The sequence below is a fragment of the Plectropomus leopardus genome, chromosome 10, assembly GCF_026936395.1.
Source record: "Plectropomus leopardus strain MGB_pleo_1.0 chromosome 10, ASM2693639v1, whole genome shotgun sequence".
Taxonomy (NCBI): Eukaryota; Metazoa; Chordata; class Actinopteri; order Perciformes; family Serranidae; genus Plectropomus; species Plectropomus leopardus.
The window spans coordinates 18,449,171-18,474,233 of NC_142185.1; the positions used below are offsets into that span (position 1 = coordinate 18,449,171).

The following is a 25,063-nucleotide window of genomic DNA, read 5'->3' on the forward strand; positions in this document are numbered from 1 at the left end:
GCACCCAGTGCTTCTGGGAAAAACTAATCAAGCAAAAATTACACTTTTTTTTAAAAATGTGAAACACTTGGGCTCCTATTTTTGCTGTTTGTCTGATAGCTGCAGAGATTTCATAGCGGGTGGAAGGTCAGGTCATTTACCTGTCGTGCTGTTTCAGCATGTACAGCAGGGTTCCCAGGTTCTGTAAATAAAGTACGGACAAACGCAGACAGAACAGCAATGCTTGGCATCTCTGTGTTTAAAGGGGCTGAGATTTATTGCTTAGAAGGTAGTTAACTTAGGCAACAAAGCCAAGCATAATAAAAAAAAAACTGCATTTTGTAAGTGGTTTTTTTTTATGTTTGCTTTACTTACCGCATCATATATGGCAACACTTTTATCCACTGAACTGTTGAAAAATTAGAGTGAACTTCATTAATAGACACATGCATGCATGTGCATTATAGAATAATAATCAAATAAAAAAAAGAAATTCAAACACACACATTATTCAAATGTTTATGCGCAAACAGAGATTAACCTTCAGTGTGTTTGAATTAAAGCCAGACACAGCAGAGGGATGCAAACAGACGCTAAAACACAACAAAATACACTCCTCCTGTGGCCGACTGAGGGAACAGCAGGAGCAGTGCTCAGCAGTGGCATCTGCTGTTTACAGCACAGAAAAAGGGAGGAATTTAAAACATGGGGTGAGGGATTAATTTAAACTTAATTTGTCCCAAATGAGCAAATGATTTCACAGCACATAATAAAACAAATGACATTACAAAACATAAGCCTGACAGGCAGGAATGTCAATATTTAGCTGCCAACGCAGGAGGTGTTTATTAGTGCTGCTCACACATGTGAAAACAAGAAGAAGCGATTTGTGTGTGTGTGTGTGTGTGTGTGTGTGTGTGTGTCTTACCCTGAGACAACTAGCTCTCCATCAGAAGAGAAGGCACAAGACAGGACTGGAGCTGACTGGCACGTTAGAGTGTGAAGCAGCTTCATGACACAAGCTATGGGGTCATCAACACAAACACACACACACACACACACACACACACACACACACACACACACACACACACACACAAAGGAAAGGTCAGAGTTAAAATTACAATTGTCTGTATTTGTTAAGCTACCGACCTTTTGCAATCTGTCCATACATTGACAAAATACAAACAAAAAAATGTAGTCTCTGAAACTGCGCGCGCACACGCACACGCACGCACACACACACACACACAGACTTCAAAGTGCATCATGCCCCCCTGCACTCGGAACTTTTTGTCAATAACTCTCTTTCCTCTTGCTGGCTTGCAGCTGTGCCACCTGCTGACAGCAGCTTGGAAACAAAAGATTTTCTTTTTGGCAATAAACCTGAGACATCCACAGCTTAAGATACAAAGACACTTCTGAGTGCAGAGTAATAATTCATCGTGCAATAATCCTCCACGCCAGAACCAATTGGGCTGTGGCAGCATTTAAATTATCAGCCTGTAAATACACATGTATTAAATTAAACCTTCCTCTTCTCCATTAGAGTAAAAATGCTGTTTTCAGGCTCTGTGGGTGGTTAATTTGTTATTTGCATGCATATTCATGATGCCATGTGAAGCACCCATAACTCTCAGTGAGGAGGAAAAAAAAATTACATTATTAAACCTGCCATAATGTAACTGTACACTTGAGAAAATAAATTAAATGTGATGTGAGAGTTATGCTGCTGGGTGAAAGGAAAAGGCTGCACAACTGACAAAATGAAAGATTTGACCCTAAGAGCTGGAATAAGACCATTTCCTCTGGATATGGAGACATAAAAATATGGGGCTGCTAATACAAGGTAAACCGGGACAAGAAAAATGTTCCATATAGACGGCAATCCCAACTTCACAATTGGCCCATTGCTTCCCTGAATCATCTGCACTTGAGTCTCTTTCTCATAAAACAGTGGAAAAGGGGTTCAAGCATGCAATCCTCTTGCAAAGACAAGATAAATGCAGGTTTCGGGAAGGCTGGCTCACTGAAAGCTCCTCCACAGTATGTGAAGAATACATTTTAAAGAAATGAAACGAGCACAGACATTGTTCTGTCTTTCTACAAGCTGAGCAAAAATGAAAAATCCCCGCAGACCACAGCAGGTCACCACATGGGACGCATCGCATCCTCCCCAGAAACGGCCGTCACCACGGCAACACATCTTAGGAACTAACAACATGGCGTGTTCACAGACTAACAGATATACAATCTGCAGGCTGGTTACACAACCTCCGAACATACAAGAAATGTTCCTGCTCTGCTGTCGGGCAAACAAGATATAAATGTCACAGTGGATGTACTGTATGCACCTGATTTCCTCTCCAACTCCCCTCCACACACACTCACACACACTGTCCTCTGCAGCTGCTGTATTTCAGCAGAATGTCTCAGAGTGATCCATTATTAATGAGTCAGTCTGCAGCTGATTTATTCCACACACTAATAAAATTCCTCTATTCTGCAGAGCGATTTCAAGGTTAAAGCAGTCAGCAGGTTCTCTCTCACTCTGTCTCTCTCTCTCATGGGAGATGAAGGAGAGAGCTTTCAGTCGAGGAAGCAGGCGGAGGGGGTCGGCCTACCTGCTCCTTCACGCTGGGAAACAATCCGTATTTGCAGCTGGCTGTCCTGTCCACAGGAGGCCAGTCGAAACTCCACACAGCAGCCATCTGCAAAGAAGAAAAACAGCCACATTCCCTCTCTTTGAATGGTCATGCTCGACTGACTTTAATCACAAAAGAAGACAAATATCATCTGACAGCCTGTTTGTGAAGTGTAACAACACATTGAAGGCATCTTTTACACTGCATGTGGCATAAATATGGTGTTTGGATTTATTCTTTTTATTGCCCAACACTGAACATGTCATTTTGATTTTAGGGTAAAAATGCAACAGGTTGCTTTTGACTCACTGCTAACTGTGAAGGATGAAGGTGTTCAGTTTTATCTTCACAGGATGGATTCATGCTATGTAAGATGAACTTGTACAGATGAGCCAAAACTTGAATATAAACTTTTTTTTCCCCAACAAACTGAAAGATTAGTTCACCCGAATTCACAACAAAACTGTGAATAACTTTTAAAAAGAGGAATGTTTCTATCTACTGATGAAATATGAATCAAATAAACTGTCCAGATTGAGGTCAGTGGGCAAGCAAGATAGTGTTCAGTGCTAATATATTGAAATTATTTTCATCATCAATCTTTAAATCTTACAGATTAATTTTATGATTAATCAATATCATCTGGTCAATTAAAATTCAGACCACGGGAAAACTGATGCGGAATAAAGTCAGAATTATTGAGAATGGAAAAGTTGACCTTTTTCTCGAGGATCTTAAAGAACAAATAAAATCGAATCTGGAATAAATGGACTGAATTTATAACCCTGTGTCATGCAGACTATGATGTTTCATCTTCCTTTCCTCTTCCCAATAGGAAGAGTAGAAATGTTACCCCCTTTAGTTCTAATGTATAAAATTATTTACAGAATGTGTGATGGGCAGATATTTTTTAACAAAAAAGAAAACAAGAAAAAAATGAAGGAGGTGAAAAGAGAAGGAATACAGTTATTCTGTAAATTGTTTTAATTCTGCATCATACAGGCAATTATCATTGTAGGTATTTTTTTCAGTTTCTTTTCTTTATCTTTTTTTACAACCTAAATACAAAGAGAATTGCAAAAAATCAGACAACAGTGAAAAAAGACATTGATGTCTTCAAACTGCTTGTTTTGGCAGACAAATTGGTGTGAAACCCAAAGATACTCTGTTTACAATGATTAATAACAGGCCAAAGCAGCTTGAACATGAAACAAGAGAGAAAATAGCACGTTTGACTTTTTTGCTTGATAAATTACTTAAACGTATACTATGCAGGATTTTCATTAAAAAAAAAACAAAACCAAAAGACTCATACAGAAGTAACCCTTAATCATCACTTATCACCCCCTCTCAATGTGTGCTGGTGTATTTTCTGAGGAGTCTTTGTTTTCTGCCTGTCATGCTTCATTTTCTTCTTTGTGTGCTTGGGATTTTTACGAGCATGTATCCCTACAGAAAAAAAAACGCAAATATAGCAAAGCGTAACACCAAACGATAATTAATCTAGGGTTGGCTTTTACTTGCATTTTTACTGGTGAACAGAAACTGACAATCGTGCATAGTATACCTTTAAATAATAAACCATGAAAACATCAACAAACAAATGATCTCCATGTGTAGACCTCCACTGCTGGTAAGTGAATATGTGAGTGGTGATTTGGCTGAACTGACCCTTTAAACACTCACCAACTTTAAACTGCGGCGCAAAGCTGCAGCAGGTGACTCCCAGATCGTGGGCGTCCTTCTCAGCATGCAGGAAGTTGATGTCCGTGTCCCACAGTTTGAGGTCTCCGTGGGTGCAGCCAGTCACAAACATCTGACCACAGGGAGAAAAGCAGCACGCCACCACACTGGCCTCGCTCACCGCACTGCATCTGCAATAGACGATGTTAGATTAACAAATTGGGTTAGACTTTTTAAGAACAGCAAGGTTTACTAAAGAGGGTTTGAAATAAAGACGGAGCAGGACTTGATTAATCTCAGCTTAAAATTTTGCTCTTTGAAACTAATTAAGATAAGGTTTAATTAGGGAGACATAGCAGCCCTGAGGGTGCTCGTAAAGTCTTTGATCCTCAGACAAAGACAGTCTTAATAACATATTTCACCTGTTCTTGTCAATAAGTGCTCATCTAGCTGGTTTGTCATTAGTCTTGTGTGTCTCTTTATTGGTAAATCTGCCTGAAAGTAGCAGCAGGTGAAGTGACTCTGATCTTTAGAAAATGTGTTCAGTTAATTTAAGACTAGGCTCAATTTAGGACTCATCAAATTAGGTCTGAGAAGCCAAATGGAGATACAGAGGTTTTAAAGGTCTCTTGGTGAGGAATCAAAACTTAAACCTTCCCCGTTTGTCAAGCATATAAGAGAACTACAACAGTCAACGCATAAACGTGAATGGTCCTATCAAGTGTCAGTGTCTGGTTTGTCCATTCTGGGCCACTGTAGAAACAATATGACGGACTCCATGGGAGAGGACCAGGCCCCCAAGAAGAAGGCCAGGCACTGAAGCAAAATTTACACATCGGCCAAAAGTGGAATTACACCGTCTGGGCTTGTCACATGATGCCATGCTGCCCAGAAAAAATTATTCCCATTGACGTAGATTTGGGAAAGAGACTGCTGTAAATCAGTCAATACATTTTTGTTAGCATCAGAACCTCCACGAAATGATTCACTTCCCTATCAAGAATTAATCCATTCGATTTGATAACATTTGAAAAGTGTGAAAGAGCTGCAAGGTTAAATTATTTGATCACCATTCAAGCTCTTTAAGCACTAAACCAAAAGTCTGTCGTTCTGCTGGTGGAAGTTACCCACACAGGAACAGTACGCATGCTCTATGGGCCCCAAGATGCAGAAGATCCAAGTAATTTCATACTGTGGAAACAGAGCGTTTGGGGTTTTTTTTAGCTTCATGTGCCACTGAGCAGCTCTAGGGATCCATAGGGATCAACTCCAGCGTCCAGGTTTTACTGAAGAAACAAACTGCAGTGCTTGAGTGTCACCGAACCAGCTGTTTGTTTGTTTTTGTAAATAAGTCAGAGCAGCTACACTGCATGCATGAGCAGCGCTGCTCAGGCGCGTCTCAGCTGCCTGTCAGCTGCGGCACATCTAGATAAACAGTGACTCGCCTTTTTTTCCCACATGCCACATGTGGTTTTTAGCAGAAATAGACAGTGAAAATGGCGTTTGCACAATTATACTGACTCTATACCTACCTTTATTACAGTTTCATGTCTTTATTTGTGACTTTCCTGCTTCCATTTCTAAATAAAAGTCCTCTGACAACGTCTGTGTTGACAGAATCCCATCAGTTGTCGACACAAGGCATTGTATTGTCAAACATTTACAGGACCATGTTGCTGACAATGCAGGAGCTTGCATAACTTCATAAATGAGTGAAATATGTGCTTATAACATGGAAATACAGTACTCATAGCAGCAGGCAGCCCTGCACAAGCGTCACAGCAACAATGCTGCCAGCGTGAACACCAGAAGCATGAAACACGCTGCAGTTCGGTGAAGTTGCTGCCACGCGCTGCTCATGCAGGCAGGGTGTTTCTCATGTATTATATCCACGAAGAGGACGCGCTCTGGCTGCTCACATCCGAGGATTTAATCATTTGTTTGCAATATGTTACAGTAAAGTGATTCTGATTTGATAAAACAAGCTATTTAAATATGTGACCTCGGACTCTGAGAAATTAAAAGTGGCATTTTTTTTCACAGTGTCTTACATTTTATGCACTTAAAAAATAACTCAGGAAATCACAGCTTTTGAGTATTTAAATCTTCATCAATAATAACTTGGGACTTGCTTTGACAATTGGTTACGGTAAACATGAATATTAATAGAGAAAGACTTGACAAAAAAGCTTTAAAATGTCACTTCAAGGTTGAAGCTAGGCAGGAAACTGGCTCTTAACAAACTGTTTGATATGCAGTTTTAACTTATTGATATTTGGGTCACATTGTACCTGCGTAATGTCTTGGAGGGGAAGTCCCAGAGGGCCACGGTGCCATCGCAGGCCCCTGCCAGCACCAGGGAGGAGTCTGGAGCCACGGCGCACACTCGGAGCGGACTGCGGGCCGGGTGGTGCAGCACCGCGGCCACCTCACCTGTCTCCGAGCTCCACACCATGGTGGATCCGTCCGTGGAGCAGCTGAACAGGTAGCTGCCACATGAGCTGAAGCAGCAGCTGTGAACCCCGTAGCCGTGGCCCGACAGAGGAGAGAAGGGGAGCTCCGAGAAGTCAGCTGCGTTATAAACACGGAGCGTTTTGTCACCGGAGCCGGTGGCGAGCAGAGATGGAGAGAAAGCGCAGCAGCTGACCTCGTCTGTGTGGTTTCCAAGAGTGCAAAGCAGTGACACCATCTTGTCACAGGTGTATGTTGGCTCGGACGAGGGAGCGGTTCACTCACAAGGTGGCGCAAGGTGCTCAAATACCCGCCTGTGAAACGAAAAGAGGAAACGAGTGACGAACACCTGACTGGAAGCAGCGTGTAATTTGGCATGTCTCTGTCCAAAAGTTTCCTTAAAATACAACAAAGGTACAAACCTCAGCACGAGCTGTTGCTCCGCACAGGCCCTGTCAAAGTGCTTCCTGTTGAAGCACAGCTGTAAAGTGTGTTTATCTGGAGAAGCTGTTATCAGTCATGTGACGCAGCTGAGTTATTGAGTTGCACGGTGGTCATAGTCCGTTTTTTGTACTGTAATTGCAAAACAATGTTTAGAAATTTTCTACAATGAAAGTCTGACATTAAAAGCATCACTTGAGTATCATCAGCTACAGTACTCATGTACGTACTCAGTACGTCAGTGTAAAAGTACCTGCGCCGAGGAGGTTGTTTCCGGTTCGGTTTGTGTTTGCTTTATTTGTGTTTCCGGTTCGATTTTTTCTTTCTTTTTTTTTTTTTTGGTTCAGTTTTTCTGTTTGTCAGCAGGACTATGGAGATACTGCTGGCCAGGTATTGAGGTTGTAGCATTGGCCATGGGAAAACCCATTTAATGCAAATGTCACAGCAATTATTTTAATTATTTTTACCTTTTTTTAAAACATTTTAAGATAATGCGCTCCCCCAGTGGCCTGGCATTTATTATTATTATTGACAAATTCATGTGAAAGCAGCATTTTATGTTGTAGCTGGTCAATGAGAAACTATTTTGCCTACTTAACTTTGTTGGGTAGTTTTGTTATATTTTCATTGTTGATCATGCTTTGTCTGTTAAGTTAAATCCTAATGTAGCCAGCTAGGTAATAATGTAGTGAGAAAAAATATAACATTTTCCAATGAAGGAGAATAAAAATGTAAAGCAGCAAATGATGGAAGTACAAATGCCCCAAAATTATACTAAAGCACAGTTGGATGAATGTACTGGGCTACATTCCACTACTGTCACTGAATTCTGTCAAACACGCATTAACTCAATTTCGGACCATTTCACATTAATACTAAACCAATATTAAATAAAATGTTTCAAATGAAATCCATGAATCAAAAATTGCAAGATCATTATTGTTGGGGTCAGGCTATAAGAATGGACTGTAACATATAACCCAGTGATGCGAGAGATGTAGCCAATCAGAGTCTGAAGCACCTTACAGGTCACCAATAACATCAATGAATTCTGTGGTGGATTTAATCTGTAAAACAGCAGAAGCAACTGCACCCAAAACTACAGTTTGATCATTCCGCAACCAGAAACCATGGATCACCAGAAAAAAAATCACCATCCAGAAACACGGACGATTAAAAAGCAACAGCAAAAAAGGATTAAATTCGAGTGCAAAAGGAAGCTGATGATTGCATTTTACTGGAGTTTTACCTTATATGATTCCATGTGATGAATAAATAACTGATAAATTCCTCTGAATAATTAGAAGAGACAGTGACGGCCTTACTGTTATTTTTGAAAAAACAGGTTTATTATTATCTGTGCCACACACCCACTATTCAAAAATAATATTCCCACAAAAGTCGCTACTCATTTCACAATATTCATAATAAAATACAGATACTTCAAGTCTTCTGACCTCAGCTGTCTGGAGATGCCTCCGATGGACCGTGACTCTGTCTGACTCCCAGCTGGATTAAAGCCCAGTGCAGGTTTCACGTCCGTCCGCACGATGTCTGACACGACTCTGGCTGAAGGAAATGCTTGGGAGATGAAACTCACTATATGCACCACATCAATTCTTTTCAGAGGAGAAGCTCTACATGTTGTGTAAGGGTTCCTACAGTATATTGTGCAGGACACACACACACAGTACACACACTGAATATAGAAAGAAAAACACTCCTCCAAATGCTTTTCAGAGGTCAGAGGTCAGGCACTACAATACTGAGGAGACCACAGTGTTCTGAGTGGTTATTCAGCACAGGCAGAGTACAGTATTAGACATATGAAGTGCTACAATCATCCTTATGCATGAAGAATATTTTAACAAGACTGTACTGTATGTACACTCTATACATGTTAGAAATAAGTAATAGTGACAATGATACCTCCTTGTATTTTACATAGTTAACCCGCAGATGAACAGAAATAGTCAAAAAGCTGTAAACAGTTTTTTTTTTTTTGATTGGCTTGTTCAATTGTTCATAAAACAATCTTTAGATTTTTTTTTAAAGCTGTGTGCGATTTTCTGCTTTTTCTTAGAAAATGCTGTAACATAAATACTTGAGAAAATAAATACACACACATACACTAAAGTACTGATGATAAAAAAATGCCATAGGCCTACCTACTGTGGAAATCATGAATTCCAAAACACAACATGAAGTCTGTGAGTCAGTGCCTTTTGATAAACAAAACAGTATTGCACTTTACAATTTTAATCCAAGAAGTTTGTTTTTCTCAGCAGGAGAATTTGTCCTTTCACATTGCACGTTAGTGTTATTATAACTTGTTTATTGATTTAGTGTCTCGGGTGAAGAGAAGGCCTCCAACACCGAAGATGAAATCTGATATGTAGAGAAAAGCATACAAAGTCGTTTACTCCAGTAGTTCAGTCCATCGTTTGTCAAAAAATCTCCTCATGCTGTGGCCGGCCCGTCCAATTTCTGAATCGTCTTCATTAAATTTTTCGCAGTTATCAAAAACCAGGTTCACGTCAACAATGAAACTTTCCAAATTCAAGTACCTGTAATCATAAGGAAAGGTTTTAATTATTATTTACATGCAGCACCCAAATAAAAAATGTAATAGTATAACATATGTTGAGATCTTGCACACGATAAACAAACATATCTACTTAAAATTTAGGAATTGTCAGTTACTGTTTGTAAGCAGTATCTCGAGCAAAAGAGAAAGCCAATCCCAGCTATGTCTGCTTGGCATTTCACTTTGCTGTATTTGCATTTTTTTAGTGCTGTGTCTGCAATTTTCGTAGTTTCTTCTTGGATACATGATGCTTATGGTCTGGTACCTGGTCGCTATCTTTTCATAAAGTCCTGACCTCACCTGCGCACTATACCCAGGGATGTCCCAAACTTATCACAACAAGTAGAAAATCCAGGCAGAAGGCAAACCCTCTGAGCATAAATGAACATGTTCTCATTCCTACTCCTCAAATAACAGTGCTTTGTCCGTGGACCTAAATGTTTTAATATGATGTGCCAGGTACCCTCCTGTGTCTCTATTGGATACTGTGGTACGGCGTGTCAGTTTACTCTTGTTACATGCATGCAGTCTTTTTGAAGTGAACTTACAACATACTGTAGGTAAAACACTGTTTTTAGGTTTATTTCCTTAAGTTTAGGAAAGTACGTGGTTAGGTTCCCCAGTGCATTCGCTCGGTGCATATCACACTGCCAGGAGGTGGTAAACAGACTGCCATTGTATAGCACTCTTCTGGTCATTTGGCCACTCAAAGAGCTTTTCACTCTACATGTCTCATTCACCCATTCACACACACATTCACACACTGGTGGCCGATACTAAAATACATGGTTCCACCTGCTACGCAGTAACCAGTCACATGCACTCACACATTGATGGAACAGCCAACTGGAGCAATTTGGGGTTCAGTATCTTGCCCAAAGATACTTCAAATATTGACTGGAGGACCCGGGGACCACAAAAATCTGCTCTACCTTTGTGCCACAGCTGCCCCATGGAAAGGTGCCATTTTGCCTCAGTGTCACCCCCACACACTTTAAGTTGCTCATCTTTGATGAATGAGAGGCACCAATTTTGTATGACTCTACGCATAGTTTTTTAGGAAAATTCTGCATAGTAAATCTTTAAAAATCAGCACAAACATACTGGTTGTTGGTGAGCTTTTCTCTGATGGTGGAGAAGTCCATGGGCTTTTTGATGACCTTCCTGTAACCAGGGACAGCTTTCTGGTTGACGGGTGTGAGGAAGGGCCAAGCGTCCTGATGGGCCTCCAGGTCAGCCAGCAGCACTCTGGAGAAGTGAAAATATCATTTGATAGAATTTCAATATAGTTTTACCAATTAAAGAAACATAATTTGACACCTTGATTGTGTATGATGAAACTGATGTTTTGATTGTCATAGGTTCATGACTGCATAAGGATCACTGTTGATGTTTTGTTTTTTTTTAACAATGAGAAGACAAAATGAATGCTGCTATGCATACAGTGAGCATGTGTTCATGCGTACCGGCACGTTGCCAGGGCATTTGTGTTGTTGTCTTTGGCCGTCTTGGCTTTTTTCGCACAAGAGACAGAGCTGTCATGGCTGGCCTGGGCATCAGACGGGCTGTCGTCTCTTTTCCTCTTTTTGAACTCCTTGGTACCTTTCTTTGGCACGCTGTTGCTGCTGGCAGCTTCCTCTTTGATGAGCTCTCCTACCACAGATGGCTTACTGTTTCGTTTTACCTCGCTGCCTTTCTTCCCTCCGCCAGCTGTTCGGCTCTGTTGCTTTCTGCTCTGGGGGGATTGTCCACTCTCCTGAATGACAGAACACACAGGAGACTGGTGAAGAGACACACAAAACATAACATATTCAAATCTATTAATTGTATGTGTGCAGGTGATAGATCAGTAGATCGATTTTGGTAATCAGATCCACTGATATAGTGGAATGAATACTCAGGGCATGCTGGTGTACCTTCGCTACACAGGTGGGACAAAACCAGTCTCCATCAGGTACTGTAGTGATCTTGGGTTTGTGGCAGTAAGTGTGGCAGCCTTTGTCACAGCCGTCACAGAGTAAGAGCAGTTCTTCATTATCCCCCTTTTGACAGAGCTGGCAGTGCTGGAAACAGCAGGTATATGTATTTGTGAATTCAAAATGAAATATATCACAATGAAAACTACTGATTCATGCAATTCTGTGTGGCCAGGCATATTAAATTCATGTTGATTTTTTTAGTGACTGTGCTATTATCCACTGGAGATAGATTTGTCTCAATATCAATTGTGTGGGCAGATCAGGGATTCCTCTGCTAATATGAAATTTGTGAATACATAACACCTTTGACAAATACAAAAACAATATTTGTGAAGACTTTATAATATTTTGCAAGTATATAAAATGGATCTGCACAATCAAAATTTACAAATAAAAAAATACTAACACTAAATTAATTTACAAATGAAGGAAAAGCTTTTTTCAATATCTTATGGATATTTACAACTTTTGAACAGGCCACAAAAATCCACTTGTATCACTTGGCCATTTTCAGCTAGCACTTGATTGCCTGCATGTCATTATTTTAAAGTAAGAGCACATAGTCTCTCTATAAGCTTTCAGTTTTTTTATTAAATAATCAGCCATAAATGACAAGCATTCATTTTTTTATTATCTTAATGTGACATATTTTGTGTTTTTTTTGTTATCTAGCGAGTGGCTTGCACTGCTTCTTCTGTACATTGGGTAAGATATGACAAGCGACAGCCCCCTAATTATCTGATATGGTTGTTGCCTGGTAATGATGTACTGTAAGTTGATGTTGCAAACATACCTTTCTTTCCTTTTCACCCTTTGCCCAAAAACCCCTTTGATTGCTTTTGAATGCAGCCTCAAAAGGCACATTATGCAGGATTTTCCTATGAAACAATGTGTAGAATCTTACAGTAGCAATCCTCTCAATCATAACTTATGACCCACTAGGAGTGTGTGGCAGTGTATTTTCTGCAGAGAACCTGCCCTCTGCCGTTTATTTTTTCTTAGCGTCTGTCCTCTGGAGGTACCCCAATAGAGCTCAGGTGAGGGCCGCTTTATCAAAAAAGGTAGTCCAAGCAGCAGGCTTGGATTTGAAACATAGAAATAGTGCCAAAAAACACAACTATAGCAGGGAGAAATGCCAAACAAGATTGAATCTGGGGTTGTCCTTTCACTTTCGCTGGCAAGCATGTTTAAAAACAGTGAACAACAATTCCGTATAGTATACCTTTAAGGATCAATCTTCATAAAGAGCTTTAAATTGGTGCTTAAATTTATGTATGATAAAACAATATAAATAAATCTGTGATTATGAGAGGGAGAGCGTGTCACTAACCACTTTCATGATGGATCGTTCCCAGGCAATGGATTTCTGCAGCTGCTGAATGCAGAGTGACAGCTGAGCGGAGCTGCGGACTTCACCGAGGGCTTTACGCCACAACCTCATGCCCGGTGCCACCTCCTCCTCGCTGCTTTGAGGTCACAGAAAGTGAGACTGTAGCATAACTGAATAGCATTCACACATTCAGTCTGCAACATGATCACAATGAATGCTAACAGCCTTTAAAAAGAGACTCTTGGTTCTGGTTAAGAATGAGTGTGAGATCAACCTTTAACCACAAGAGGAGCACGTACAGTGACATTATCCAGTCTGACCTGAAAGGTTGAACTTAAAAGGGTTTTTCCTCTCTAGGTACCTGCGCTCAATGTTCCTCTCCAGCTCTGCCAGTCTTATGACAGCTATATCAAGGGGATTTTGGGGCTGCCGCACCACCGTGCCAGGAAGTTCGTCCTGGCTGGTTTCTCTCTGTCCTTTCTTCTCTGGAGCGGGGGAAGAGGAGAACTTGTGCTCATGATAAACCAGATCTTCCCTCTCTGACTGGGGCTCAGGATGCATCCAACCCTGAGGGAGACAATGTCACATTTGATGAAACAATAACTAACATCAAGTTTAAGGGAGGATACAGGATAAGCACAGACATATATTGGATAAGTACTAATGAAAATGAATTTGGATTAAAGACAGTGGTTTGTTATCTACATGCGCTGCACAAACCTTGACCTGCAGGCTGGCAGAGATGACTTTCCTCTCCAGAGCCTCGACCTGCTGCAGAAGGCTGATGTCCACCTCCATGGCCTGCTCCTCAACACACCAACTCTCCACTGTCTCCTCACTCACCTCCTGCTTCTCCAGCTCGGCCACATCAATCGCTGCCACCACAGACGTACACAAAAATTACAATCAGCTGCTTAAGGAAAGCGATCTTAAAGCAATATCTTTAAATCACTGCATGTCTGTAGTGGTGCTGTTGACCATGGGAACCCTGTTTCAATGACCCATAATAAAAATTCATGATGTTAATTATATTATTATAGGCTCCTGAGGCGGGGGTATTGAAAGCTGACAGTTCAGTTGGACACTTGGTATTTTGTTTGTAAATTTAAAAAAAAGTTCCGTACCATTGAACTACCAATGCTCTATTTTCAGAGCAGTTAAAATGAAATCAAAGTATGTATTGGCACACAACATGACAATTAGTAGCGCAGAGAAGAGCTACTTCACTTAAACAGCTACCGAAAATAAATGTGCTGTTATCCGCTTAAGATTACTACAATTACTCTCATCACACAACAAAATTCAATAACTTTTTCCAAAATGTTCAAGGATTTTACTAATTCCGTAACTTTTCCAGGCATGTTGTAGAATGCCATGACTTTTCCAGGTCTTCCATGAATGTGAGAGCCTTATGTCACAACACTGAAATGTCCTTGAAATACCTTGAAAAACATCAATAATTGATACCATTTTTGATACCACAGGTAAAAACTGACAAAACTTTTCTTTTCTTGGATAGTGCCAAAGAACGGCAGAATGACTGTAACAAACATTAATAATTAACAAAGAGAGCAGAGGAAATGTGGACCAACCATCTCTGCTGTTTGCACAGAGCTGGGTCGTGTACTCCATATGCTTCTGGATCTGTTTCTGCAAGGCCTTCTCTCTGATGCCACGGCTATGGAGGGCCTTGACCAGACTGTGCAGTTCCTCAGTGTCTGCCACCCACCACCAGCCACACAGCATCTCTGCCAACACACATGCACAAACTATTATCACATAATTCTTTGATTTTTTAGCAACATAGAGAAGTTTTATAACTGAGTCAGTCTTTCTCAGTGGAGGAGATGTTTAATCTAGCATATTTCACTTGTGCACGCTGGCAGTAAGCCATTCTTACCGTCAGGGATAGGCTGAGGACTCGGGTAGTCCTGGGTCTTGGCCACATCCACAGCAGGGGATGACGCACAATCGGGCTTGTCACTCGGAGGCTCTGGGGTCTCACTCTTGTTGACTGAGTTGTTATTTGCCAGGAAGAAGGCCCTGCTGGCATTATCCTCTGCATGCTGGGAGGACAGATCCAGCACGGAGGGAAGAGAAGTACCAGAGAAAGGCAGGCTGGGACTTGTTGCTGTGCTGGACGCGTTGCACTGCGTCAGCCTGCTTTGATGAATGCCAGACTTAACTTGCTGAGGGAAAAAATATACACACTCACAATTATGATCAGATGTTACTTCCACATGCATAATGTAAAAGTGTCCAACTCATCTTGTAAAATAGCACAGCGTGATCTGAAATAACTGTGACTAAGATTATTGTTATCGACCAACCTGAAGGACAGATGGCTGCAGGTTATTGATCCCAGCGGGAGTACTGGAACTGGTTGAAGTGAGGGGATTAGGGGAGAGGGAGGAAGGGGATTTGTTGCTGATAGTCTGAAGTGGAGAGGAGTAGGCTGGAGGGCTGGAGCCGGAGGTGAACGAGGACTCATCACAAGGAGAGCGAGGTAAGAGGCTAAACCACTGGTTGCTCTTTTCCATCAGTATCTTGGAGAGCTGGTCACCGTGAAGGACAGACTGAGGGCTGCAGGTTATCCAGGGACTACTTCTGAGCTGTTGGGCACTATGCAGAGATGGCACTGAAGTATCTGATTTATCTGTCAGTCCCTGCTGAGTAGTGGCTGTCTGAGAGGTGGGACATAATGGATGAGAGGAAGGGACTTTAGCAGAAGGACTGTTGTGAGAATTGATGTCTGAATCTTGAGCCATTTTGGCTACTTCAAGGAGTTTGCTGAGCTTAGAGAAGGAGCCGGGTTTCTGGAGGAAGAGATTGAGACTGTCTCTGTCCTGCTGGCTCTCTGGCATGGTTGTATCACCGTCTGTACTCTGCGCTGGGCTAGAAAACACTGGCTTCTTTGCTTCATCCTGCTGTTCTTCTTTTACCTTGATCACCTGAGCAGTCCTCTGACTTTTCTTCTCTGTCTCTGCCTCTTCATGACCTGAGTTACATGAAAAGGTAACGTCAGTAAGATGCATGGACCTGATTAACCATTACCAACGGTAACCATTTTGGGACATTTCTTACGTGTGAAATAAAGATAATATTTTTAAGGTAATTCAGTAAATAAAATTGAAATTAACATTTTTTTCTTAGGTTTAGAATACTGAGCAGTACATCTCCAGTTACTGTGCCCATTATTAACACAGATAGAAGAGGCTCTCATAGAGCTGACACACAAAGTCAGCAGTCAGAGGTATAAAATGTTGTATTGAATAATCATTATTATCATTTCATTTTAATATATTTATTGTCTAAAGCCTGTGATCAGACCCCTTATATTCTTTTATGTACCCAGAACCGAACAGGGAAATAAAATTTAGACAAAATACCAAACACGAATCATTTTTTTGAGGGTCACCTGCTGGCCACCCGACCTGCTCAGGCAAAGAGCACTACATTTTTTTTTTTTATTTTGTCAGTGTTTGCCACACATAGACTTTAATTTGGTGGGCCACCCATGTACATCTAGCAACCTATTCTTGCATATTTTATTTTTATTGACTGACAGTGAGAACAATGCCATGGACAACCAATTAAATAGTGGACGATCTCTACTTCTGTTAAAATGACTCTTTTCATAGCACCCCTCCAAGGTTGTTTCAGATTTAGGGGGAAACACATATTGATGGGAAAACAGTCTGTGACAAAACACTGACAGGTAATGCCAGCCCTATCCCCTTGCTACCACCACAAGTATATTTTGAGAACGCTGCCTGAAAATGATGAATAAGAACAAAAGTTAATAGTTATCTGTTTTGGCTTGCACCTTCACCGCTCTCCATGCCTTCCACAAAGATGCCACTGCACTGCGGAAGGACCCAGTATCGTCTCTTGTAGCGATCCTGTCCAATCGTCATGGAGCGCAGCGTGTGAGACGAGTCAAATAACTTCTGTCTGATCTGAATCTGTTGCTAAAGAGACAGAGAGTGCAGCAGGTTGAAGTCAAAATCACTGATGTGCAGCTCCTGTCTCATAGGGTTTAATTTACCTTGTATGTTTTCTCTATCTGTTTCTCCAGCTCCTCCATGCTGGCTGAGTGTACACTGTCGTCCTAGATGAAAAGAACTCATTAGTGTGAGGCCAGTGGACCGGCTGACATTTACTATAACAAACACTGATTTAAGCCGCTGGCTCCTCATACTGTCACTGACCTCTTCTTCACATATCTCTGCTTTCTTCCCCTTCTTTCCCCCTGATTCTTCTTCCTCATCATCCTCGTCGTCTCCTTGATCTTCGCTATCGTCATCCTCATCCTCTTCATCCTCACTGTCCCCTTCTTTCCTCTTGCCTTTGTTTCTGGCAGTGGGGCTGACGAATGTGTGGCTGTCTTCTCCCCCCACACTGCTCTCTCTCTTTCCAGTTTTCTTGGCATGGATACTCCTCAGTCTTTGAAGACAAAAAGGAACTGTCAGCTCATACACATTCATTGGCTATTCAAACTTGATTGTTTCAGCATCACCAACTTATGCCCCAACATAAAAGTGTTCTACAGAATCTTTCAATAACAATTTAGATGATGCATATACTCACTTGCGCAGTTTTCCCTCCACAACCCACTTATCCTTCCTCAGGTTGGTCATGTGATCGATGTTTTTGTCGATCTCACTACAAAGTATCACACAATATTGACAGAGATGTTTGGGTGGCCTCTTTTGTATAATAAAAATAGCATGATGCCACTGCACCACGTTGCAGTGTGCACCAGATGTATTTCAAAGTGTTACCAGCCTTACTGAAAAATTGATGACATTTGGTTTGATGCAACATTGTGAAACTGTCCATCAGAACACAATTTGTCTCAATCTTTTTGGTACTTCTGTTATCCCATTAAAATTGAAGCCTCTATGAATAAAACAAGCCAATATTTTCCACTCTGATCCAGAGATTAACGGTTTGCTGCAGGAGCATAAGAAGCACTTGTTTATACAAACCAGGATTTATTCTAGTGGAACTTTTGTTCATTAATGGGCAGTGCCCTTTCAAAACTGAGAGTCTGCTTAATTTGTAAAACTGCAAAATCAAAGACAAAACGATTGTCAGAAGAAGTAAGGACGCTTACCTGATCACAGCCTTACTGCAGCAGAGCTCATTAACCAGGAAAGCGAGCATGGAGGCCTTCTGTGACGGGCTGTGGGCCTGAAATGCCTTGGTCCTGAGGCTGAGGGCCAGAGCAGCCAGCTCTGTCTGCTCACAGTGAGCCTCCATGTAGATCTGCAGGATCTCAGATACGTTGTCCCGGTTGATCCCCACATTAGTCAGGTGGTCCCCCAAGGCGGTCTTATTCTGACAGAAATAGGATGTTTCAGAAAGGATTTTTGTGGTGTTAAACAAAAAAAAGATTTATTTTTTAAAGTAATTCAGGCAAAACCAGAATTTAGTTTTACATACTGTAAGACATGAGAGTAGAGCACAGATGAAGGGTGAAGCCTATAAGAGCGCAACTGAAGTAAAACACTGTCCTACTGAGGAAATAAAATAAGCAATGTGAAGTGCTTAAGTGACCCCTGGGACACATCTAAGACAGGCAGATTATTATAGAGCATGATGTTTTAGTTGACAGTCTTGTGCTCTCTTGTCTTCGTATCTATGTCTCTGTAAGTGTTCACACAGCCTGAGACAGCCTCTTAATGCAAACAGATGTAATAATGCAATTATCATGTGAAGACACGATTACAACCTACAAGCACAGAATGGACAAATGTCCTTGGGGAATGTAAACATATTGCATACTTGTCTTGTGGTTATGTTATTCTGTCATTCTATGTATATTTAGTATATTTTAGTAGTTGTAGTTTAGCATATTTATTGTGTATTCTTGTATATTTTTTTTAAAGCTGTATCTATATAGGTTTTATTTTGTAATTCAGCAATTTTGATTTTTATTATTTGTTGAGTTTATTTTTGCATTTATATTATTTTTTTCTACGTTTTTTATTTCTTGTGGTAATGCATTTACTGTTCCCAACCATGGAATTCCTTGATAATATGCAGCTGTGACATAAGAATTTCCTAAAATGGTTTCATTGATCCATCAGTTCATATGCATATACCATCAGCTCTAAAACATTTATACCCTCCTAGACAGACTTCTTTTATTTAGCTGCCCGGAGCCTGAGTAAAAATCCAAACGTGTGTGCTCTGATTAGTTAGCTTGTAAGAAACAGTTCACTGCCAACATCTCCTTCAATTACGAATCTTACATGTTAATAGCAGTTAATTACTTATTAATTATCCTAAATAAAATTAAAAAATACTACTTTAAACAAGTTCTCATCTAGTGCTGCAATGACTACATCAGAATCAATACATTTAATGGATATATAGCAGCGCTCCTTTTGTATGCAACTGTGTTCAAACATGTTTATTACTATAACAGTAATCAATTACAACAACAGACTCTCACCTTGTGACCTGCAGGTATACCAGGATCACACACAGCTGCAGAGAGCATGCTCACCAGCAGGTCCTGCACCTTGCCCATACTGTCCCCGGTGTTGAGCAACCCCTCCTGAAGGTCACATAGACTGAGCATGTTTGGATTTATGTCTAAGCGCAGGACCTTCCCAAAGCTGCGCAGAAACTGCAGCACCATCAGGCAGTCGGAGAAGGTGCTTCCTGATAAGACTAGACCAGGGACGCGGGACAACTCTGGAAGTGGCTGGTGACAAATAAAAACAAGGTTGTATGTATCACCTTAAAACAATTTGGTTTGTATCTACTTCATGTTCACATAGAATCCACATTAAGACAATCGTAAAATTGGCCTGTGTTAGAGAACTATTTAAAAAGATATTGAAGACCAAGTTAAATACATTTCCAGCTTTCCTACAGTGCTACATTGTACTTGTGTCAGACTAGTTTGTCTGTGAAATCCTGTTCAAGCAGTCTTATGAATAAAGCTTCTGATCAGTTACACACTGGTTGTTGTTTTGGCATCAGTGGCCACTTGATGGCAGTATTTTGACCTACACCTGCTTCTTTTTAATCAAATCCAGGTGCTTTCAGTGATATTACACATCTATTTTGGTAGATCTGATAGCGAAACAATAAAACTATACATTTGTCAAAAGCATTTCTAATCTTGAAGCCTATAGCTCCTACAGTGATTATACTGATTGATGTCCATGTTGTAAAAATCCCTGTGCTGGTTGAAAATCCAGTCTTTTCCACACACATCTACTCCACAGATGGAGAGTATCCACGGTGACAAACATCCATGAACTCTCATTTTCATGTGCCAGCAGCACCACAGTGTGTGAATACCTTATGATCTGCTAAACACATGTCTTCAGTTGGTTTCTTCAGCTCTTTTGCTTTTTCCAGTTCCAGTCTCCTGAGCTCCAGTTTCCTTTCCTTGTTTAACCGTTTCTCATCCTTCTTCTCTTTCTTCAGACGCTCTTTCTCCTATAACCGAGACAAAGTATAACTGATACCGCTACAGACTAATATGCTCACAATCACAGAGGGTGGAAAACATAAACTATGACCACAGCGTTAAAATGAAATTAACAAAAGGGAAAGAAAACGACAATGTTGCAGAACACAGGAGCAGGAATGACCAGGAACACTGGCACGTGAGTAGCTCAGATGATACCCACCTCTGCTTTCTTACGGGCCTCCACAGCCTTCATGAGCATCATATGCTGCCTGCGTCTTTCCCTCTCCTGGCAGAGCACAGACACAGTTTCTTTTCTATTCACAGTTTCTCCTTTTTTTTTCTTTTAAGAAAAAAAGGGCTCATAAATGCAACACACAGTATGAACTCCAGTACATTCACAGTAAAAGAAGACACACAGATCAACATTTGTCACAATCATCACACAATCAAAAGGTTGCACATTGCATCTTAGTTAAAATGTAAGTTAACAGTTAAAGCAACTACAAGGAACTTCAATTTTGTGTTGATTTTAGCAGCCAGTGTGGACTAAAGCTGTGGTGTTTCCATGAGCAACTTCACCTTATGTTGTAAAGATCTTGATCTGTCTGCTGCATGCATTTGTTTTGGAAGTGAGTGACAACTTATTTTAAACAATACTTTTCTTTTTTTAAACACAGCTTTTTGTAGGGATGTGTAGTGTTAAGGTGATGTATGAATTGATAAATGTCAGGTTGTCAGATTAGTAACTGTAAAATAGTGAAATAGTGAAACAAAGTAAACATCGTTTGGCCACCAACCTAAATACATCTATTAATGTAAAACCATGTCTTGCAATATTTTTCAGAAATAAATACATAAAATAGACATTTTATATATTTGAGTAAAAGGAAGAGAACTAATTCAAGATTTAGAATTTTGATTCCTTTCCACTCCCGTAATTCTCTTCATCTGTTAAATGAAGGACCAAGGTTGAGTCAGTTTTCACCTGTGCTCTTTCACTGTCCCTTTTAGGGTTTTTTTCTTTGTTTTTTGATCAATCCTTTTCTTTTTTTCTTGCTGATCCTGCCCCAGTGTGTAACATGAATTTACTGGCTAATTTACAACTCAGTTCCTACGAAATGTAAACTCAGGCTCTTCCAAACAGCCTGATGTAAACTGTTTTGTCTGATTTTGCGGGATTCAAACCACTGACAGGCAGATATTTCACTACTTTAAACTGGTCTTTTCATAAAACTGGGCTGTCTATGCACCAGAAAGACTCAACTGCTTTTGAAATTGGTGCTACATGACCAGAGAAAACATATAAAAAGGGATTTGGCATTCCATTTCCTCAAGAGGAAGAAGACCTACAACTACCAGAATGCACTGCGCTGCACTGGCCCAATTAACAATCTTGCTGGTGGATGACGTAATGCAAGCTTGTCTACTTTAACACATGAGATAATATGGCAACCAGCTGGTTATAAACAATCCTGTATTTCAACTAAACAGTGCACTGAAATATGTTTCTGCAAAAACATTTTAGGTGAGAAATAGGCAACGAAGAAACAAAATCTTGGTTTATATTTGATCAGCACTGCTTCTTTTTACTATCTGATCTGAGTTTGATCTGAATTTGATCTGAGTTTGAAAGAGAGACAAAGAGGCTCTCTTTATTGATCTGCTTATATATTCTTTGTGTCAGCCACACAATGTGGGATTACAATCTGTAGTTTGAGCAATAACCCTCAGCCAGTTAAAATCCTTGAGCTGAGAGAGGTAGGACAATCTGGGCTCTGTCAAGAGGAAGGAACTTTAACATACATACCATACTATTTACACATACTACCCACATTGTTTAGTGCAAAGCTGATTGAAAATCGGCAAAATATCCCTTTAGGAATGACTTTAAAGAGATAGCCAATCTTCTCCCTGATGGCCTTGTTTGCAGCATCAGTACTAAATTGAGCATGTTTCATTACCAGTTTTAAACTCCTTGTAGCTGCTTTAAACTAAATGGAACACAGTGAAAGATGAAAAGCTACACTGCAGGTAGCGATGCACACACAAAGCATAAGCTCAAAGTTAGAAACAGCCATTATTAATCTGAGCATGTCGATGAGGCGCCAGACTGAAAGGTACGGGCCAAGAGGTTTAGATCTATAAGCAGCAAATATTAAGTGTCACAGGGACAAGCAAAGCACAGAATTCATAATCACCTATTGGACAAAGTCAAATAAAACTATCCTGGAAATTAAATTTAAATGATTATATTTAACCTCTTTACCATGAAAACTAAAATGTGGTGTCCATCTATGCCATCACTGCCTCCCTTACAGTCAAGATATATTTTGTGAGAATAATGGAGCAAATAACCAACTTCACATTTAAATCTCAAATGAGGAAAAATGTTGTTTCCATTAACTCAGTGGTGTAAATCACTGGCAGCATATTGATTTTTACTCAGGTGATAGAATGGAGAGTAGAGTGAAAGGATTTTGAGCACCTAAATTGAAGCAATCCAAAACAAAAACAATGTAATATGTAATATAAGGCATTTTTGATCGTATTGGGCAGATAATGGATGTGTTTTCTCTGGGAGACAAATAGTGTAGACGTATGCAGTGCACTGTTGTGGAAAAGCCATGCAGAAGAATGTAATGTGACCGCAGCCAATGCTACACTGCACACATTGCTATGATGACAACCATTTATCACAACACGTTCACAATATGTTGTTAAATGTACAGAAACAAACATACCCATACCATATCTAGTCTATGTCTCTCCAACTCCTGGGAGAAAGAGTTGGCAAAATATTAAAGGAAGGAAAATCACACAAAAAAAATAAGTGCAAGAAATATCCAACCTTTAGTGAGTTCAAATAAAAAATACACCCAAGAGAGCCGCAAAGCATAATTCGACAGGATAATATGTGCAAAACAATTGCATTAGGCTACAAAAAATGATCATTAGTTAGAGACCATCTCAAAGACATTCATAAACACAGAGTGAGGACAGTTTTGGTATATGTGGTTGTGGATAAAAAAGAAATAAAAAACTACCTGGTGCTTCAGTATGACAGCTTGCAGTCTTCGTATCTCTTTCTCCTTTAGAAAAAAACAAAAGATGTCAATTACAAACCACAACATATAAACAAAAATGTACATAAATTCAAAAGGCCTCACATGTTGAACAACATGATGCTTTACTTCCAGGCCTCTAAATTTTCTCAGTTGATTTTTTTCATAGCGTGCAATGAGATGGCGGGTTCCTCGTTTTGTCACAGTGATTAACCGAGGACAGGGAAATCTCTTTTGCACTGACAAGTAACAAAGCAAGAACATTATACTGCAGACAAGCAGGGGCAAAAGACTTGAAGTCAAGGGCATGAGGGACTTTTGTGGCAGCTGTATTTAAGTTTTAGGCCTCAAACAGACAGAATGTGTTTTAGGAACCTGGCGCGGATCTTGTGGTTGTTTCCAATGGAAGTGACAGGTTTTACTTACTGTTCTTGCAGTTTTCCACACTATGTGTCTCGCATTTTTGCAGGAGTTGCCCTGAACCCCTCGAGCTAAAAAAACATTTCAGCTCAGAGCAGTGAAGCGCCCAGTGTCATTTTTTCCTATTGTCCAATCAGATTAATTGATGGCTTTCTGGCAGAAAGCATAAAGTCAAACTTCTACTATGTGCCAACAAGTGTCATGTATCCAAAAAGATCTCCAATTCCCACTTTCAAATAAGTTATCTGGGAACAGCCTCTTACCCTCAAGCAGAGCCAGAGCAGGTGCCCTCCACCTGTCCATGTTTTGTGCAGATATTTATTTCCTTGGTAAGGTAACGGGCTATTAACTAGCTCACTATCTAACTAAGATGTGGGTGTTTACCTCACAGCAAGGGTTAGGCTCAGGATAGATGACTCAGTGATTGCCAAGCCACAATAATTTTTTAAAGTTGCAAAAAGGTAAAAAAAAAAGGCAGTACAGAGCGCCACACGTTTTACAACCTGCAAAATGTGCTTTATCTGATCAGAGCCTTAAACAAAGTTTGTTTTTCTTACTCACCTTATTTCGCTTCTCAGCCTCCAATATTCTGGCATTGGCTGCTTCCTCTTTCTTCTTTCTTTTTGCCTGCAAGTACAAAACAGGTCATGTAACAGGAGCAATAAACTAATTTCAAAAACAAAGTGCATACAACGCAAGAAAGCTCTGAGTAAATGAATACTGAATTCACCCAGCAAACTCTGATTAATGAAAAATTAAGTTATAATTTTCTCTATCAAAATCATCAAGTGCACATTATAAAAGAAAAGATATCTTTAATCTATAAGCTATGCATAAACCTGGTTTGTAGAAACAAGAAAAGTTGATTAAGTGTACTTAACAGTATGTATAACTTTGGTATGTGTTTGCTACATTGTTTTTTTTTCTATCGTCTCTTATTGTCGTCAGTGGAAAATATTTCACAGAAAGCTAAACAGAGCCAGTGGCTTACTGATAAAGTCACATCTAACATATTGAAATCTTGAGCAATGAGATGATTATTTCTCCC

The 25,063-nt window shown here is 40.2% G+C and overlaps 2 protein-coding genes across 11 annotated transcripts in view; both read right to left on the bottom strand.

The window, feature by feature from the left end:
* LOC121949175 (WD repeat, SAM and U-box domain-containing protein 1-like) overlaps nt 1-7,479 on the bottom strand; it is a 19,925-nt gene extending 12,446 nt beyond the window's left edge. Inside the window, exons 1-8 of one of the 2 annotated variants that reach the window (XM_088083210.1) lie at nt 7,453-7,479; nt 7,181-7,331; nt 6,599-7,072; nt 4,311-4,498; nt 2,604-2,690; nt 908-1,001; nt 355-388; nt 141-181 (exon numbers count right to left, since the gene is read on the bottom strand). In XM_088083210.1, coding sequence (XP_087939336.1) covers nt 141-181; nt 355-388; nt 908-1,001; nt 2,604-2,690; nt 4,311-4,498; nt 6,599-6,996 — 842 coding nt within the window. In that variant the 5' untranslated portion in view covers nt 6,997-7,072; nt 7,181-7,331; nt 7,453-7,479. Of the gene's footprint in view, nt 1-140; nt 182-354; nt 389-907; nt 1,002-2,603; nt 2,691-4,310; nt 4,499-6,598; nt 7,073-7,180; nt 7,404-7,452 lie in introns of those variants that run through there. The other variant, XM_042494794.2, reaches the window with a different exon arrangement.
* A 1,040-nt stretch (nt 7,480-8,519) lies between these two features.
* LOC121948856 (bromodomain adjacent to zinc finger domain protein 2B-like) overlaps nt 8,520-25,063 on the bottom strand; it is a 65,752-nt gene continuing 49,208 nt past the window's right edge. For 4 of the 9 annotated variants that reach the window (XM_088083203.1, XM_088083205.1, XM_088083202.1 and 1 more), the window contains 21 exons: nt 24,577-24,642; nt 23,578-23,622; nt 23,275-23,307; nt 20,754-20,819; nt 20,419-20,559; nt 19,559-19,813; nt 18,215-18,438; nt 17,686-17,760; nt 17,307-17,541; nt 17,144-17,206; nt 16,922-17,066; nt 15,426-16,093; nt 14,996-15,284; nt 14,688-14,843; nt 13,816-13,970; nt 13,457-13,662; nt 13,096-13,231; nt 11,703-11,849; nt 11,253-11,542; nt 10,891-11,034; nt 8,520-9,766 (listed from right to left, as the gene is read on the bottom strand). In XM_088083203.1, the coding sequence (XP_087939329.1) occupies nt 9,619-9,766; nt 10,891-11,034; nt 11,253-11,542; nt 11,703-11,849; nt 13,096-13,231; nt 13,457-13,662; nt 13,816-13,970; nt 14,688-14,843; nt 14,996-15,284; nt 15,426-16,093; nt 16,922-17,066; nt 17,144-17,206; nt 17,307-17,541; nt 17,686-17,760; nt 18,215-18,438; nt 19,559-19,813; nt 20,419-20,559; nt 20,754-20,819; nt 23,275-23,307; nt 23,578-23,622; nt 24,577-24,642 (3,687 nt within the window). In that variant the 3' untranslated portion in view covers nt 8,520-9,618. The remainder of the gene's footprint in view (nt 9,767-10,890; nt 11,035-11,252; nt 11,543-11,702; nt 11,850-13,095; nt 13,232-13,456; nt 13,663-13,815; nt 13,971-14,687; nt 14,844-14,995; nt 15,285-15,425; nt 16,094-16,921; nt 17,067-17,143; nt 17,207-17,306; nt 17,542-17,685; nt 17,761-18,214; nt 18,439-19,558; nt 19,814-20,418; nt 20,560-20,753; nt 20,820-23,274; nt 23,308-23,577; nt 23,623-24,576; nt 24,643-25,063) is intronic. The other 5 variants (XM_088083204.1, XM_088083208.1, XM_088083206.1 and 2 more) reach the window with 3 other exon arrangements.